Source organism: Dipodomys merriami, unplaced genomic scaffold (genome assembly GCF_024711535.1).
Source record: "Dipodomys merriami isolate MVZ:Mamm:240054 unplaced genomic scaffold, mDipMer1.0.p SCAF_28, whole genome shotgun sequence".
NCBI classification, from domain to species: domain Eukaryota; kingdom Metazoa; phylum Chordata; class Mammalia; order Rodentia; family Heteromyidae; genus Dipodomys; species Dipodomys merriami.
The window spans coordinates 16,612,523-16,629,063 of record NW_027204270.1 but is presented as its reverse complement, the minus strand read 5'-3'; the positions used below and the strand labels follow the sequence as shown (position 1 = coordinate 16,629,063).

The 16,541-nt window shown below is 51.5% G+C and overlaps 2 protein-coding genes across 11 annotated transcripts in view; one reads left to right on the top strand and one right to left on the bottom strand.

Moving 5' to 3' along the window:
- Window positions 1–16,541, bottom strand: part of Pla2g2c (phospholipase A2 group IIC) — a 247,216-nt gene that overhangs the window by 111,574 nt on the left and 119,101 nt on the right. The gene's annotated exons all lie outside the window — the stretch shown is intronic.
- The window catches only part of Vwa5b1 (von Willebrand factor A domain containing 5B1), a 61,912-nt gene that overhangs the window by 8,386 nt on the left and 36,985 nt on the right, over window positions 1–16,541 (top strand). For 3 of the 6 annotated variants that reach the window (XM_070037756.1, XM_070037755.1, XM_070037751.1), the window contains exons 1-7: window positions 2,587–2,880; window positions 9,026–9,188; window positions 11,367–11,519; window positions 12,276–12,546; window positions 13,773–13,918; window positions 15,068–15,199; window positions 15,801–15,925. In XM_070037756.1, coding sequence (XP_069893857.1) covers window positions 9,050–9,188; window positions 11,367–11,519; window positions 12,276–12,546; window positions 13,773–13,918; window positions 15,068–15,199; window positions 15,801–15,925 — 966 coding nt within the window. In that variant the 5' untranslated portion in view covers window positions 2,587–2,880; window positions 9,026–9,049. Of the gene's footprint in view, window positions 1–2,586; window positions 2,881–9,025; window positions 9,189–11,366; window positions 11,520–12,275; window positions 12,547–13,772; window positions 13,919–15,067; window positions 15,200–15,800; window positions 15,926–16,541 lie in introns of those variants that run through there. The other 3 variants (XM_070037753.1, XM_070037752.1, XM_070037754.1) reach the window with 2 other exon arrangements.

Genomic DNA, 16,541 nt, shown 5'->3' with positions numbered 1-16,541 from the left:
TCTACTTCACTTTCAAAGTCTTGCTTTCCTCCCCTGTACAGTGGAAATGATTCATCTTGAAAGGTTCTTATTGGAACTGAATGAGATAATGGCTAGTTCTCCACTGAGGAAACCTCCTTCAAGTGGATGGGGCATAGGGACATAAGTGTAGTGAATAGTGACTAGTTGCTTCCTCAGTCCCCAGATTGTTGATTTAGGGAAAGGGATAGGATCTAACCTTGGGCTTTGACACCTCTGATTATTAGATGGTTGGTATCATCCTTATATCTCCCTCCCCCATTGTGCTGGGTACGGAATCCTAAGCATGGGCAGGACAATATGCATGATAGTGGGGTCTCAGCCTGAGGACCATGTGGAGCAGCCAGCAGAGCTGACAGTCAGGGAACCTTCATCCCCTGTCCAGTGGCCTCTGACACCCACATAGCCACTCTGTGCCATAGGAAGGAACAGCCTGGTGGTGGGGATAGGGCGGGGCTTCACAGCTTGGCATCAGCTGATCCAGGGCCTCAGAGGAAAGCTAAGGCAATGAACCCATCCCAGAGCCTGGGATGCTGGGATGCAAAGCTGAGGACAGTGGATGGCCACAGCAAAAAACCTCAGGTACCCAGATACAGTGTAAGTGGGCAGGGGGAAAGCCCAGGAGGATACCCCAAAGAGAAGGGGTAACCAACAATCTCCAACCATTCCTGAGGGCCAGAAGCTGGGTGCAAGTGCTTCATGAAGCCCCTCCTTTCCACAGAAAAGCCACTGCCTGCCATTATACACAAGTGAAAAATGAGTCCCCAGTGGGAACACATTGAGCATGGAAGCAAAAGATTCAGGGAGTAGCAATTAAGCCCCTTGTCTGTCACTTGCCCATGTGGAGGAGCTTAAGGGGAAGGTATACATCAAGGATCACCCCAGTGTAAGAAGGTAGCTGTAGAGAATGTTCCAGAATAGCCCTCCTTCTCTGTCATCCCATGAACTCCTATGAAGCCAGATAGGTATAGGCGGTAAGTCAGGTAAGGATGACACCCTCCCCTTCCCCCAAGGGGGGGCCCATTTTAGTGCCTTTCAGAGGGGTTGCTGACAGCTCAGTGATTTAAGCTCTCCTTCAAAGATGCCCCTGAAAAGATGGTATACACTGAGTTTGTGCAAATATCATCCAACCTTCCTAGCACCATGAGCTCCTTTCTGAAGGACCTTCACAGGCAGACTCCAGTATCCATCCACTTGCCGCCCGGCACCGTTTCTGTGTAAGAGTTTCCAGATCTTACAAACAAGAATTGGGGCCAAAACCTTCCAAAAGGCCCCTGTTGAGTCTCTCTCTGTCTCTGTCTCTGTCTCTGTCTGTCTCTGTCTCTGTCTCTCTCATCTCTGTCTGTCTCTGTCTCTGTCTCTCTCTGTGTGTCTGTCTGTCTCTCCCTCTTCAGCAGGTCAGTTGTAGCCTTTTAGCTAGAAACTGTGGCCCCAGCCTCTCCTGGGGCTGACAGTTCTAGACACTGGCACTGGCTGGACTCCAAGCTCTCAGGAAATGTGGGGACAGGAAGCACTGAGAACCTTGAGCATTTTCCGTCCTGACTCTTCTCCCACCCCACCACCAAAGGAGTCCACGGCTGCCTCTGGGATGGAACCAGTGGGCTTTGAACCACAATAGAGGGAGGTCCCTGGCATTAGGTTCTTTAAATGGCCCCTTAGCCAAGGTTTCATTCAACACAATGAGCACAAGAACATCCATTCATCATTTTTGTTTGTTTGTGTGTTTTCAAAACAGAGTCTCCTTCTCTAGTCTGGGCTATCCTGCCACAACCTCCCTAGTCCAGGGATTATAAGGGTGACCCAACATACCTGGCTTATTCATTGTTTGTTGGTTGGTGTTATTTTTCAGGTAGACTCTCTTGCTTTTTTGCCCTGGCTGGCCTAAAACTGAGCTCCTACCTCTGCCTCCCACATAGCCAGTATTCCAGATGTGAACCAGTTTGTTCTTTGAGATGGCAATTTCACCAACTTTTTGCCCAAGCTGGCTTCAAACCGTGATCCTCTTATCTCTACCTCCTAAGTAGCTAGAATTACAGTGGATATGAGTCACTATACCTGGCTTTTTCTTGTGTGTCTCTGTTTTGTTGTTGTTGTTGTATTAGAGACTGAAGCCAAAGTCTCCTACATTCTAGGCATGCACTTACTATTGAACATCAATTATAAGCCTGACATTGCAGAGTCAGAGAAGTTCTTGCCTTTGAGTTTTGGGTGCTCAGAGCACTTGGTTGGGCAGGTGGGAACTAGGCTACAAGGTCTGAGAGCAGCAATTATCCATAATGTCATCTGCTATCGCCTGGGCCTAGCACATAGTAAGTACTTCATACACATCTTGTGATCGCCCACAGAGCACATGGCTAATGACACATGGAATGAGGGGTTCTAGTCCTGACAGTGGGGGAGGGGCCAGCCTTCTGGAGTGCAGAACCTTGAGAAGGCTTCATGGGAAAGGCGGGAGGGGGTGGGGGAGCAGGCTCTGAGCTGGGCCTTGGGGGATGTGAAGAGGCCCTGGGGAACAAGAGCAGTGGGGCAGCACTCTAGGTCAGGCGGCTGCAGCAGAAGAGTGTGGAGGAACAGCAGGAGGTCCTGAGCAGCGGAGCACTGGGGGGGAGGTGAAGCATGGATTTGTCACCTGCATTGGCTGGATGTAGGCCTGGTAGGGAGGCCTAGAGGAAGGACACTAGAATGTAAGAGCCCCAGAATTCTAGAAGCTTAGAACAATCAGACCATCTGAGCCCAAAAGGGAGTGTTGAAACTGCTCTGTGATCAGGACTTGAGCTCCATGGGCCATGAAAGAAAGCTCTTAGAGGGATCCAAGATGGTGAGAAGGACACGGAGCCCTAGCATGAGGTGAATGGACAGCAGGTGAGCCCAGACTTGCCCAACAGAGGGCACAGGCCTCCCCCTGCTGCTCCCCGTCATACTCCACCTCCTCCCCATGCTCAGCAAGGCCTGCCAAGCTCTTGGGAGGGAGGAAACAAACTTTGGGGGTGGGGCTGGAACACTGGGCCTGACTTTGCTCTAAACCTGCAAAGTAGGGGTAGATGTGAACACCAGCAATGAGGACCTGGCAGGAGCCTCTTTTAGAGTTCCTGCTTTGTTCTGGAAGCTGGGAAAGAGACAGAGTCCTACATGGTGCTCTTACAGAACTCACAGCCCCTTGAGGAGACATTTCAAGTGGGTGATCATGGCACCGTGGGATGCAGGTGTGATAGACAAGGGCCCACAGGCTATAGGAGCCCAGAGGAGGCTGCATCTAGAGGATGGGAGTGGCAGGAAGGCTTCATGGGGGCGGAGTAGCAGAGTTAGGCCTTCCATGACATATCTAGGACTGTGAAAGGCAGGGAAGAAGGCAACATCACTCAGAAAAGGCTTCATGGTGGGAAAGAATCTGGCCTGTGTGGAGCATGATGAGATCGGAGCATTTGGAGGCAAGTGAACATGCAGGACATGGCAGGTGACACTGGACAATGGATATGGGCACCTAATGGGGGAGCCTTGAATGCAGTCTAAGGAGTTTGACTGGCCCTGTTGGGCAAAATCAATGGAAGCTCGCTCAGGTGAAATGCGTGTGCATGCATGAGAGTGTGAGTGTGCACATACGTGTGTGTGGTGACAGGACTAAGTGGAAAACAGCTAGGAGATGGCAAAGACAGTCTGGGGGACAACAAGGAAGCAAACTGGGGGTAGAGAAGGGAGGATTTCACCAGAACCACCAGGGCTTGTAGGAAAGCCTACTAGAGAAGGCAGTGCAGCCTTGTGGTTAAACACACAGGCTCTATAGTCCTGCTGCATAAGAGTTCAATTCCCTGCCCCACCACTTACTGGCTTTGTGACCCTGGAAAAGTTCCCTCACCTCTCTGAGCCTTGGTGTTTTATCTGTGGAAGCGTAAGAGTGCCTATCTCTGAGACAGGTTATAAAATTGTGTGTGCAAAGTATCTGGAGTGGGGTTTCAGACATTCAGCAAATATTTATTGAGTACCTACTAAAGTGCCTATCAGGGAATGACAGGCAAAGTAATGGACAAACTAAAAACCTCTACCCTTTTGGAACTATACTCTAGAGAGATGGGGAAACCCATCAAACTATATATATGCAATATATACTATGACAGGGTGCAGGTATCAGTGCTAAAGAAAAACACAGAGAAGACTAGGGAGTGGTGAGAGGTTGTGGCTTAAAAAGCAAGTGAGTGGCTTTGAGATGCAGCTGTCATGGCTGGGGTGTAAAGTTGAAGGCATGAGAGAGGAAATGAGGGACCAGCTACAATGAAGAAACAGGCACCAGCAAGCCCCTGTCCCAGGCATACAGACAGCACCAGGATGCTGGCAGGACTTGGGAACAGAGGGACTCGAGATCCAGGGGCCAATTATTCACTAAGAGGAAGGTACGATCAGAACCTTGGCGATGCCAATCAGTGCAGAGGAGGATGATCGAAAGCCCCTGGGGACTCAAGTTAAAGGGCTTTTCAGGAGAATATGAGCAACAGGAAGCAGAGGGCACCCCCTCCTCCCTCAGACTCTAGCAGCAACAAGGACTCCACAGCCCTTCCGGAGAAGGGATCAGGAGCAGATGCCCAGATCAGGATGCGGAGACTCTAAGGAGCCTCACAGAACCAGCAACACAAACAATAGCCAGGGCAGGAAAGACAATACATCCCTGTAGGCTGGTGTCTGCTACAACAAGGGTGGGACCTGTGTGCAGGTGGGGAAGGAAGACCTGACTGGCAAATGCTGGAATGACCACCCTAGTGACTTCCATGTCCATAGTCTCTCTCTAAGACGTTCCCAGGGCATGCCCCCTCCCACCCCCACCCCCACTCCCCACCCCCGACGATATCTCTCCCTCAGATGAACCAATGGGGGAAATGCAGAAACAGCTTGGCATTGGGAGAGGCATTGGGTTCTTTCACACAACAAAAAATGTATCCACATCAGTACAAGCGTAGTTGAAGGTGCTTGAGATTCATCAGTGAGAAACTCGGGCCCCGTCTCTGCCCTGTAGACAAGAAGCCAATGACAAGGGACAAACGTGACAAATATGTGTATGTAATGTTGGTAACATGGGCTTCAGAAAGAAATGCAAGTGGAGCAGGTTAAGGGGAGCAATGTAGGGGAAGGGGTAGCAAGATGACCGAAGGTATTAAAGGCAAGCTATGGGAGGAGGTGCCATTTGAACAAAGACTTGATAGGGGGAAGGAGCCATGTGAAGATCTAGGGGAAAGAGCATTCCCAGGAGTGAGCATTGCCAGTGCAAAAGGCCTGAGGGGCCCAGGCTAGAGTCAACACATCAAGAGGAAGGTCAGAGGGGAAAGCCACTCAACATCGGGGGATTTGAGCCTTGGGGTCACGTGACCAGATCTTCAAAGCATGGCTCTGGCTGCCCCCATTGAGAACAGACTGTAGAGGAACAATGGAGCTGCAGAGCTGCCCTGTGGAGGCCACAAGAAGGGGTCAGATTCTGAATGGACAGCTTTATTTACTGTCTCTTCCTCTTGTTTCTGTGCTCACACCTGCCTTGCTCCACACAGTAGTCCCAAGTACATGACATTCATTCATTCATTCATTCATTCATTTTACTTTACAAATATTTGTTGAGCCAGGTATATATAGAAATAATGTCCCAGACAGGTAGACAGAAGTCACTTTTGAAGCATGGCTTCTAGGCCACCAAGACACAGTCTTGGTATTTAATAATCATGCTAGGAAGCTATTCAGAATTCCTGTCCCCATCCAAACCAACATGACACCAAAGAGACATAGCCCATTGCCCTCAAATCATCCCCATTTTTCTTTTTTCTTTTTTTTTTTTTTTGGTCGGTCGTGGGGCTTGAACTCTGGGCCTGGGCGCTGTCCCTTAGCTGTTCAGCTCAAGGCGAGCGCTCTACCTCTTGAGCTACAGCGCCACTTCCGGTTTTCTGGTGGTTTATTGGAGATAGGAGTCTCACGGTCTCTCCTGCCCGGGCTGGCTTTGAACTGCGATCCTCAGATCTCAGCCTCCTGAGTAGCTAGGATTACAGGCGTGAGCCACCAGCGCCCGGCCATCCCTATTTTTCTATGAGCCTCTCAGAAAATGTGAAATGGGATCCAATTCAGGGCACCTCCTTCTTCTTTTTTTTTTTTTTGTCAGTCATGGGGCTTGAACTCTGGGCTTGGGCACTGTCCTTGTGCTCGTCAGCTCAAGGCAAGCGCTCTACCTCTTGAGCCACAGCGCCGCTTTCGGTTTTCTAGTGGTTTATTGGAGATAAAAGTCTCTCGGACTTTCCTGCCCAGGTTGGCTTTGAACTGCAATCCTCAGATCTCAGCCTCCTGAGTAGCTAGGATTACAGGCGTGAGCCACCAGCGCCCAGCTCAGCTGGCTCTTTAAGTTCATCTTCCACTCCTCTTCTCCTAGCCCCAGCCCCAGTCCTATTTAATTCCTTTTCTTCTCACCTCTCCAACCAATATCCAGACTCAGAATAGTAAGAGACAAGGACCTGGGAAGACAAATTGTGTGGCACATCTGGGAAGGAGGTAGAGAAGGAGGTAGAGAAGGTTAACCTATAATAACATTTACCCTAATAACACTAAGCCATACTCACACCAGACATCATCCCCAGAGCCAAGCTATGGTCTCTTACACTGACCTAGGGATATGTTGGTGGCTTTGCTTCTGTCCCTGAGGCCAGATGAAGAAAGGGCAAGGAGGAAGGAAATGGCTGTCCCAGGAGAAAGGTCCACACAAGCACCCACAGTGCCCATGTGTGCTAAGACACCCTTAACACACTCAGAACCAGACACATCTCTCTTAAGGCCTTCATGCCCTTGCTTGCAGGAAAATAACACAAGGTTCTCAAAGCATTAAATGTGCCTGGCACATTTCCATTGCCTGATAAATTCCAACTATCATCACTGTAGCTTCTCTTACTTCCAATTTTCCTCTGCTACTAAATTATAAACTCCTAGAGAATGGATCTGTGCCTTATCTTCATATCCCCAGTGGGTAAATCAGGCCTGGACATATAGTCGGTGCTCATCGTTGCTGGATGGATTGAGGAAAAAGAGGCATGGAGGCATTTGAAGTTTACCCTTCCTAAGAGGTTCTGCTATTCTCAATCAGTACAGAGTGGGTCATTAAGAGTGAGTCTAGACTCTGTTTCCAGAAATCATCCAAGTGTTACTCCCTGGGTTGGACAAGGGGCCCTGGGAAGATTCCACCTCCTAATGTACTGAAACTTAAATCCAAGCTTACTGTTCATCTGAGTGTTGCCTCCCCTGGATCCGAATTCCCCCAATCAGCATTCTGGCCTGGAGTGGAACCAGGGAGAGAGGCAGGTGTGGTTAATAGAAGTGGCTCAGTCAGGAAATGAACTCTGCCATCTTGTTCTGTCCCCGGAAGGAACCAAGCTCTACTCTGGCCACCAAGGCAGAAAACTCCCCAAAGGAGACTGTGGATCCAGCAGCCCCATCCTGGCACTCTGTCTGCCTCCAGTTATCAGTCAGCCTGTCAGGAGATAAGGAGGGCTGAGAGCTGTCTGGGGCTGAGCCACAAGGGAGCACATAATTAAAAAAGACTCTGCTGGCCTGGAGGGTGGGGGGAGGGGGAGTACCTGAGGACATGAAGAGGACCTGGAGGAGAACAGCATCCTTCCGGGAGAAGGGGCAGGGAAATGAACACTCACTGAGCGGTCATAAGTAGACGGCACCAGGCCACCAGCCCAGGGAAGCTTTGCCTGGTTCAAACACAGGAAATCCCAGACAGACTTGGCCTTGTACTTGCATTCCACCCGCTGGTCTTGAACTTTGCTCCCACTCACACACCTCCCCCAGCCACTTGGGAACATGACACCCTGTCCTGAGAAGTAATCCAAAGACCTTCCTGTTAGAAGGATGAAAAGCCAGTTACTCTTTGATTCATTCAATCAACTCTGAGGAGTTAATGGGCAGCAACAACCCATGGGGACCATAACCACACGCGAGGAGCATGCGCTATAAAGACAGACAGACCACCTCACAGAACAAAGTGCAGAACAACCCTGATAGAAATACACTGTGGAAGAGAAAATGGCCACCCTGTCTTCCCTACAGAGGAGGTATTCCTTGATGCTGAAAGAAAAGGAGGTGGTGGATGGATGGATAAAAGATGGGCATGGGGCTAGTCTTCCAGCTATAGTGGCAGACACACAGGTGGAGAAAAGAGGACATACTTGAGGTAGGAACTGCCAAGGCCCAACTAGCAGCTCGGGGAGCAGGCACGAGATGGCCACACCAGGCCTGGGCTATCTTAAGGCTTTCCGTTTCTGTTCAAAAAGCAGTGGGAACCACTGGTTGGTAGAAAAGGATGATGAGTGATGGAGGTGATGGAGACTCATCCACTCCGTGTGTTGGAATGTCCCCTGGCCATGGGATGACAAGAAAAAATAGATTCAAGAAGCCAATAGGAAGCCAGGCGCTTCCTGGCAGCTCACACCTATAATCCTAGCCACTCAGGAGACTGAGAACTGAGGATCACAATTCAAAGCCAGACTGGGCAGAAAAGTCCATGAGATTCATCTCCAATGAACAACTAGGGCTGTGGCTCAAGTGGTAGAGAGTCAGCCTTGAACAAAAAAAAGCCAAATGAGAGTGCAGGGCCTTGAGTTCAAATCCCAGTACGAGCACACGCACACACACACACACGAGTCAAGGTCCAGAAAAAGAAGGAATGCAAGAATGCAAGGACGAGTCACCACCTTTGGGATGAACTGAGCAAGATGGCAAGAAAGAGACAACAGGCCATAGCAATGACTTTCTGGCGTTTGGCCTGCACCCCTGGAAAGGTGGTAGCCGGCCTCATGTTGGTGTCTTCAGGGTACTTCCTGTATCCCCTCATAACCCAACTGCAGTGGAGACATCTACGCAGAGGAGGAGACTGGCAAAGCCTTGAAAACAAACGCCATCACCTCCCATTGTCAAGAGAGTCAGAAACAAGAAAAGTAGCTAGAGATTGTGGGGGCCTCTTCCCATCTCCTGCCTTCCCTGTGTTCTGCAGGCCCTGAGTTAAGTAACTGGTGGGATGCCTGGCCTGCTGAACCGTATCACAGGGGCAGCCCTGCCCCTCACCGCATCTGATGTCACCTCCTTCGTCAGTGGTTACGCCCTGGGCCTGACTGCCTCCCTCACCTATGGCAATCTGGAGGCTCAGCCCTTCCAGGGTAAGAACTGGGGGGGGGGGGGGGGAGGCGGAGTTGAAGGGAGAGGGAGCATGCTTCCCACGGCTAAACCCTTCTCTTCCATTCTGAAACCCTGTCCTGTCCTGATGTTTGCTTGGAAAACTCGGGTGATTGCTGAGTCTCTCTCTCTCTCTCTCTCTCTCTCTCTCTCTCTCTCTCTCTCTCTCTCTCTCTCTCTCTCTCTCTCTCGCACCCTCCCCCTCTATCTCTGTGTGTGTGGTGTGTGTATACAGAGACAAGGACTTGGATGGGCAATTTGTATGGCAGGTCTGGGAAGGAGGCGGGGAAGGTTAACCTATAATAAACATTCACCCTGATACATTAAACTACACTCACACCAGACACCTTCCCCAGAGCTAAGCCATGGTCTCTCACTCTGACCTACAGATGTGTTGGTGACTTTGCTCTGTCCCTGAGGCTAGATGAGGAAGGAACAAGAAGGAAGTAAATACAGCTCTCCCAGGAGAAAGTCCACAGTGCCCATATGTGCTAAGACAACCCTAACTCACATTCAGAACCAAACACGTCTCTCTAAGGCCTGCATGTCCTCATTTGCAGGAAAATAACACCTTACAAGGTTAGGAGAGGATAGATTAGATAGATAGATAGATAGATAGATAGATAGATAGATAGATAGATAGATAGATAGATAGATAGATAGATGATAGATAGATAGATCTCCCCACCATGTTGGCCCTTCAGCCTCAAGGCAAATAGCCTAGGATCAGATTTAAGTCAAGGTTTAGGCTCAGGACAGGCTCCTCTGACCCAACTACCTTCTCAAACCACCCACACAGGACTCTCGGGAGCCAGGAGCCCACCCCACCCCCACCTCCATCCACACATTGGCTCTGGCTCCCAATGACATTGGGGAAGCCATGCCCTCCCTCAAAGTCAGGGTCCTCCTCTCTGGCTATCCACATATCTGAGACTGCAGGGAGGAGTTGATGAGCTAATGCCAGAGGAAAGACAGAGTGGATGGAAAACAGGCTGCAGCAGTGACTCATCAGTGGGGCCAGTCAGAGTGTGGCCAGGTGCTGGCCTCCAGCGTCCTTGGTAAATGCACACCGCTCTCTGTGGCCAACACTCCCTTCTCATTGGCAATGACAGGGCCTCCTAACCACTAAACCAATGTCTAGTTCCCACCTCTCCCCAGAGCGGGGAGGTCCTAGAGGCCAATGCTGGCCCAACAATCCTGCAGCAGCTTTCCTCCCCGTAGAAATCTGGGCAGAGCAAACAGCTCTGCTCCTCTGTTTGGGAGACTCTAGAGAAAGAAGACTGAAAGTGGGACTCTGCTGGGGCTCAGGAGACTGGAGGACTTTGAGACAGCCCTCCAGTGGACTCAGTGCAAGAGGAACGTGTGCTCCCATTTTACAGATGAGGCTCTGGGGGACAGGAAGTCAGGGATTGTGGAGGGCTCACTGTACTAGACAGTGGACTAAATGAGCCCTTTGTATTCTAAGCTTAGCATCTCTGGAGGCCATCTGCCACTGCCATCTCAGACCCTGACCTCAGTCCACTAAGTAACAACAACAACAACAACAACAAAAACCAACCTGCATTTTAATAATGCTCCCTACACACCAGGGATTTAAGCCTAAACCTTTTTTTAAATCTGACCCTCAGCTATTTGCCTTGAGGCCTGCAGATACCTTTTTTTTTTTTTTTTAATGTGTGGTACACATGGTAGAGGATGAAGTTCAATGAATGGTAGATAGAATTCTCATCATGGTCCTACGGTTTTGCCTTTATTATCTCCCTCTCACAGTTGGAGCTATGTGTCTAGTCAAGGTCACATAGCTTAGAAGACAAAGCAGAGCCTGGACTGAACGCTGGCTCTCGCTCTTCCCCAGCTCTGACCCTCAGTGGCAACTCCATAGAGCAGACCCACGTCTTCCACGTGTTCTGTTTGGCCTGTGTATCAATCAGACCGCAGGACAATCCAGGTTTCCATTCTGTGTTTGAAAGCCAGAAGTTCTGGCTTTGCTAAGGAGGAGCTAGCAGGGGCCAGTCACAGCTGTCATGCCGACTACTGATGCTGGGTCGTAGCCCCAGCTTTCTTCTAGGTCCTCTTAGCAGTAGCAAGGTTCAGCCATCTGAGATTCCTTCCAGGAGTGGGTGGGGCGGAACACCCTACAACGCTGGGCCATCTTCTACTAGGCCTGTTCGTGTATCCCCTGGATGAGCAGACCACAGTGATCGGCTTTGAGGCAGTCATTGCTGACCGCATAGTAACTGTGCAGATCAAGGATAAAGCCAAGCTGGAGACAAGCCACTTGGAAGTCTCTCGTGTCCGACCTGCAACTATCTCACGTAAGGAGACCTGAAGGGCCCAGGACTGTCTGGGGGGGGGGTCCCTAGGAACTAAAGCCTTCGACATGCAATGGGTTAGGGTGGAAAGAGGGAGGAAGTAGAGCCAGGAAACCTGGGTTGGAGTCCTTAACCTTGAGCCAACCATTACCATCACTGAGTTTGAGCTTCCTGGTCTGAAAATAGCCCTTTGTTCCTGGTGTTGCCTCCAAAGCGTGGTAGAATCAGAGGAATTTGGAGAGCAAAAGGGGCTTGAAGACCTCTATAGAGAACCCAGCTCCAGGCTGTGGAATAAGTCATACCAGGATCTGATTCCCTAGCCTGCTGCTCACAAGCAGTGTGAGCTTGGAGACCAGCCTCAGGTTGGGGCGTGTAATAGGTAATTACAGCCCCTCCCCCACATGAACGTACAAGCCAAGTGCTTCTACCACACGAAATACTCAAAGCATGGCTGCTGTTTGCTGCTGCCTGGGGAGCTGAGAATCACAGAGCGGTGGATTGGCTCAAGGTCTAAGAAAGGTATGCGAAGATACTTCTCCGTGAGCCAGGCACCAGTGGCTCACACCAGTAATCCTAGCTACTCAGGAGACTGACATCTGAGGATGCAGTTCAAAGCTAGCCCATGCAGGAAAGTCAGTGAGACTCTTATATCCAATAAACCAGCAAAAAGCAAAGACCACGCAGCAAACAGTGTGGGGGGAGGGGGCAGGGAATCAGAGACAATAAAGGTACAGCCCCTGACACCAGCTTGGCCTTTAGGAAGCACACTGCAAGAAGGGGTCTCTATCTCCCCTCATTCCTGCACCCCGGGAAAGGTGGCTTTGGATGAGGATTTGGAGCGGATTCTGTTTGTGGTCAACCTGGGGACCATCGCCCCCATGGAGAATGTCACCATCTTCATCAGCACCTCCTCAGAGCTCCCAACACTGCCCAGCGGCGCTGTGAGGGTTCTTCTGCCAGCTGTCTGCGCCCCAACCGTGCCTCAGTTCTGTACCCAGAGTACCAGCCCATCCCACCAGCAGACCCAGAGGTAAGGCGTCTCTGCTCACACCAGGGCAGAAGAGGCAAGGCCTCCTCACTGGAGCATCAGGACCTGAGCAAATCAGGGATCTGGGGCTTTGGTGCCCCTGAGCATCTTGTAAGCAGGAAAATCCATGTCAAATTCTCATGCCCTCAAAGTCACTCTGATGGAAGACATAGGTCAACAAGCAGCAAGCCTTGGGCTGCTGAGTGCCAGGAAGGCTGGGAATGGGAGTTCCACTGAACCCAGTTCCACTGGGACCCCCAGGCTGAAAACAATCTGGCAATTCTCTGTATCGTGCCCTTGACCTAGAGACGTTCTTTCACAAAGCCAAAGGTGAGACCCAGACAAGGATACTCTCCCTGTGGTGTGATTAGTGAGTGCGGGGGAAGGGGGGGGCAGGTAAGATAATGCCAAGTGGCATTATTAGCGGCGAGGACTTGGACGAATGGTCACCAGCACTGAGTGAGCTGGAGTGTGAGTGAGATTTGCGATAGGTGTAATCTTGTTCATCGCAAGGGCTGGAGGTAGGCCCAAGTGGTAGAGTATGAGGTTGTGTTCAAAACCCAGAACCATCAAAAAAAAACCCAGAACACAGAGGTTAGATACCATGCCTAGAAAGACAGGGAAACAGAGCAAGTTTGGGGGTAGTGGGGGCGGAAGAGTGCTTAAAAGCATGAACATTCCAGCAGGTGACAGATGCTTTGTTAATGGAGTGGTCACTCACAGAGTCCTCCAGACAACTGTGTAAAGTTTCATCCCCAGCAAAGGATAGGAGGGAGAGATGCTGCGTCTAAGGCTTACTAGCCCACAGAGAAGACTTGAGAAGCAGTGTGACATGTGACAAACCATTTTACATGGAGCCGGGCAGATGGGGGCCAGGATGCCAGCTCTTCTAAGTCCTGAGCTTGGCCACTTGGGCCCATGGCCTCTGCCCTCCCACCTCACCCTAGGAAGAGGGGACACATGTCCTCCTGGGGCTGTAGTGACCATGATGGAAGCTGAGCACGTGCCTGGAGTATGGCCCATCACGGCCATTCTTCAAGCGACTCTGGCTTTTCTCTGCATCCATCCCCAACCCCAAGACCAGAACAATGGTCCCTGGGTGGCAGAAGCCCTGGAGCCCCCTCAGTGGGCTGGGCTACTCTGGACTGGCCTCCTTCTCCTTGCTTTCTTATGCCTGCCCTGCATCTTCCTGGACTGCCCACTCCTCCCTCCTCTCTATGCCTTCCCAGCAAAGATCGACACTGCTTTGGCAACCGGGCTGTGGACTCTTGGAACAGGCTGTGCCTGGCGACACTCCTGGACACGGAGGTGTCCAATCCCATGGAGTATGACTTCAACTTCCAGCTGGAGATCCGTGGGCCCTGTCTTCTTGCAGGTAAGAGAGATGAGAGAGAGAGCGAGAGAGAGAGAGAGAGAGAGAGAGACAGAGAGAGAGAGACAGAGAGAGAGAGACAGAGAGAGAGGGAGAGGAGAGGAGAGAGAGAGAGAGAGAGAGAGGAGGCAGGCAGGGAGGCCCAGATGGAGAGGGTAGGCAAAGATACCCTAGCATGGAGAGAGCCTCAAACAAAGCATCCCCCCCTCCAGGAGAGGAAAGAGGGAGTAGGCAGCAGGAGCTAAGACGTGGCGCCATGGACTCCCCTATATCACTTCTCCAATAAACAACCCCAAAATGAGCCCTTCCCAGGTCAGCTTCCAAAGCCACCCACCGCCACCCCCATGGCTTCCACCAGAAATGTCCACTAGGGAACTATGTGGTTTCAGGTCACCTCTTGATGGACACAGGCATCAAGATGGCTCTCAGGGCTGAGAAGGTAGCTCAGTGGTAGAATGTTTGCCTTGCATGCAGGAAGCCCTGGGTTCGATTCCTCAGCACCACATACACAGAAAAAGCCAGAAGTGGCGCTGTGGCTCAAGTGGTAGAGTGCTAGCCTTGAGCTGAGGGACAGCTCCCAGGCCCAAAGTTCAGGCCCCATGACCGACTTAAAAAAAAAAAAATGATGGCTCTCACCTGGGAGAGCTGTCAGACCTACTGATGCCTAGCCACCACCCTAAAATTTCTGGGCTAGGTCTTGAGTATGAAGCACGTAAAAGGCAATTCTAACCATGTCTCTGATGGCCTCATCCCAACTCCTACCCCATGGAGTGAGCATTAGAGGACTCTAAGCTGTGGTGTCTTACCAGCCAGAGTTCATCCCAATGCAAGATACATGTGTAGAGCACTCACCAAAACAGCAAGCCACCTTGAAGTACCAAGCATTTTCTGTCTGCTCTATGACATGCAGGGGGGTGCTCTGTGTGCCCACCCAGGAGGTAGCAGCTCTTCTGATCTCCCCCTGGATCCCACAGCCAGGCCAAGAAGAGCCATGAGCCTACTGAGCACCTGCTGTACTGTCCGGGGCCCTAGCGGGACTAGCATGTCTGTCAATCATCTTTGGTCTGGGTCCCTGTGTTCCTGACTGAGGTCCTTTCTCTCTGGGGCCACTGAGTCTCTCCCTTGCTGTCCTTGCCTGTCTGTGATGCTCAGGGGTGGAGAGTCCCACACATGAGATCCGCGCCGATGCCGCCCCATCTGCCCGCTCTGCCAAAAGCATCATCATCACCTTGGCCAACAAGCACACCTTTGACCGGCCAGTGGAGATCCTCGTCCACCCCAGCGGTGCGCTGCCCTGTGGGGGACCTGCTGCCTGTGGGAGGGAGGGGGGCCATCCTGGTGGAACTTAGTGCCAGGACAAACGTTTGGGTGATGTGTAGGCCAGAGGGGGGAGGAGGAGACCAGCCACTTCCTTCTGGGAACTTGGCTCTGGCTGGCAGAATTAAATGGCTCCTGCCCACTTGCCAGCTCCAGAGGTCCAAGATCATCTGCCTATGGGGTGTGTGGTCCCCAAAGCAGCTGAGTTAGGGGCTCTAGGACACCCTAAGCTTGCTGGGACCTTGGTAGCTCTGCACTCTTGGGGACCAACAACTTGTCTCACTCACAAACTCCCAGAATGTCTGGGCCTGAAAAGATCCCCAAGTCATCGGCCTAGTCCCAATTCTCCGTTACAGGAGGGTAAACTGAGGCATGGAGTGGGGCATGCGTATTCCTGGGCACCAGGCTCTCGTGCTTCACAGCAAAGGAGCCTTCCCCCCACCCCCCACTGCTTCCGGCAGCCAAGGGTCCTGCTCCCTTTTCCAATGAAGAGCCTGCCCTAAGGCGAGACCCCTGGCACCTCCCTTGCCCCTTGGGCATGCACTGAGGGCTTATGTCATCTCCGCAGAGCCTCACATGCCACATGTCCTGATGGAGAAGGGGGACATGACCCTGGGAGAGTTTGACCAGCATTTGAAGGGAAGAATGGATTTCATCAGAGGGACGAGGAAGGACAACAGTGCAGAGCGGAAGGTGAGCTGGTGGCCCAGCCGATGGCATGGGGAACTTGGTCTCCACTGAACCTGTAAGAATCCGAGCCCGAGATAGAGAGGCAGCCCTCCCCCCCCCCCCACTTCATGAGGTCACATGGACAGTTGATAGCCAAGCTTGGGCTAGGACACTGCAGGACAGGTAGACTTGCAAATGGTGCAGTCACACTGGTCTGTCTTCCTACCAAGTCACTTCCTCCAGGGACCACCAAGGAGTCAAAGCCTGGCAAAACTCACAGCTAGTGGCAGGAACAGCTTTGACCTCCTTCTAGGTTAGTCCATCCCCCAGGCTAGGGGCCCTCACTCCTCTCTCTCTGTCTACTGGCCTCCCTTCGGTGGAATGGGCAGACCCTTGTTCTTCCTCCCTCTGGGATCATTGCTCTCTACTAAAGATAGGATAAAGGCAGACTGAAGAAAGCCTAAGAGAGATTCTTTCCCTCTGCCTTCCCCCACATGGAGCTAGAGAATCTGAGGCCATAGTAGAGGGACAGGAAAGAGAATGGTTGAGGCTGAGCTGCCAACCACACCCATCCATCTCTCTTCCACCCATGTAGTCGTACCCGAAATGCCAAGTCTAGGAATCATGGCACATCTCTTCC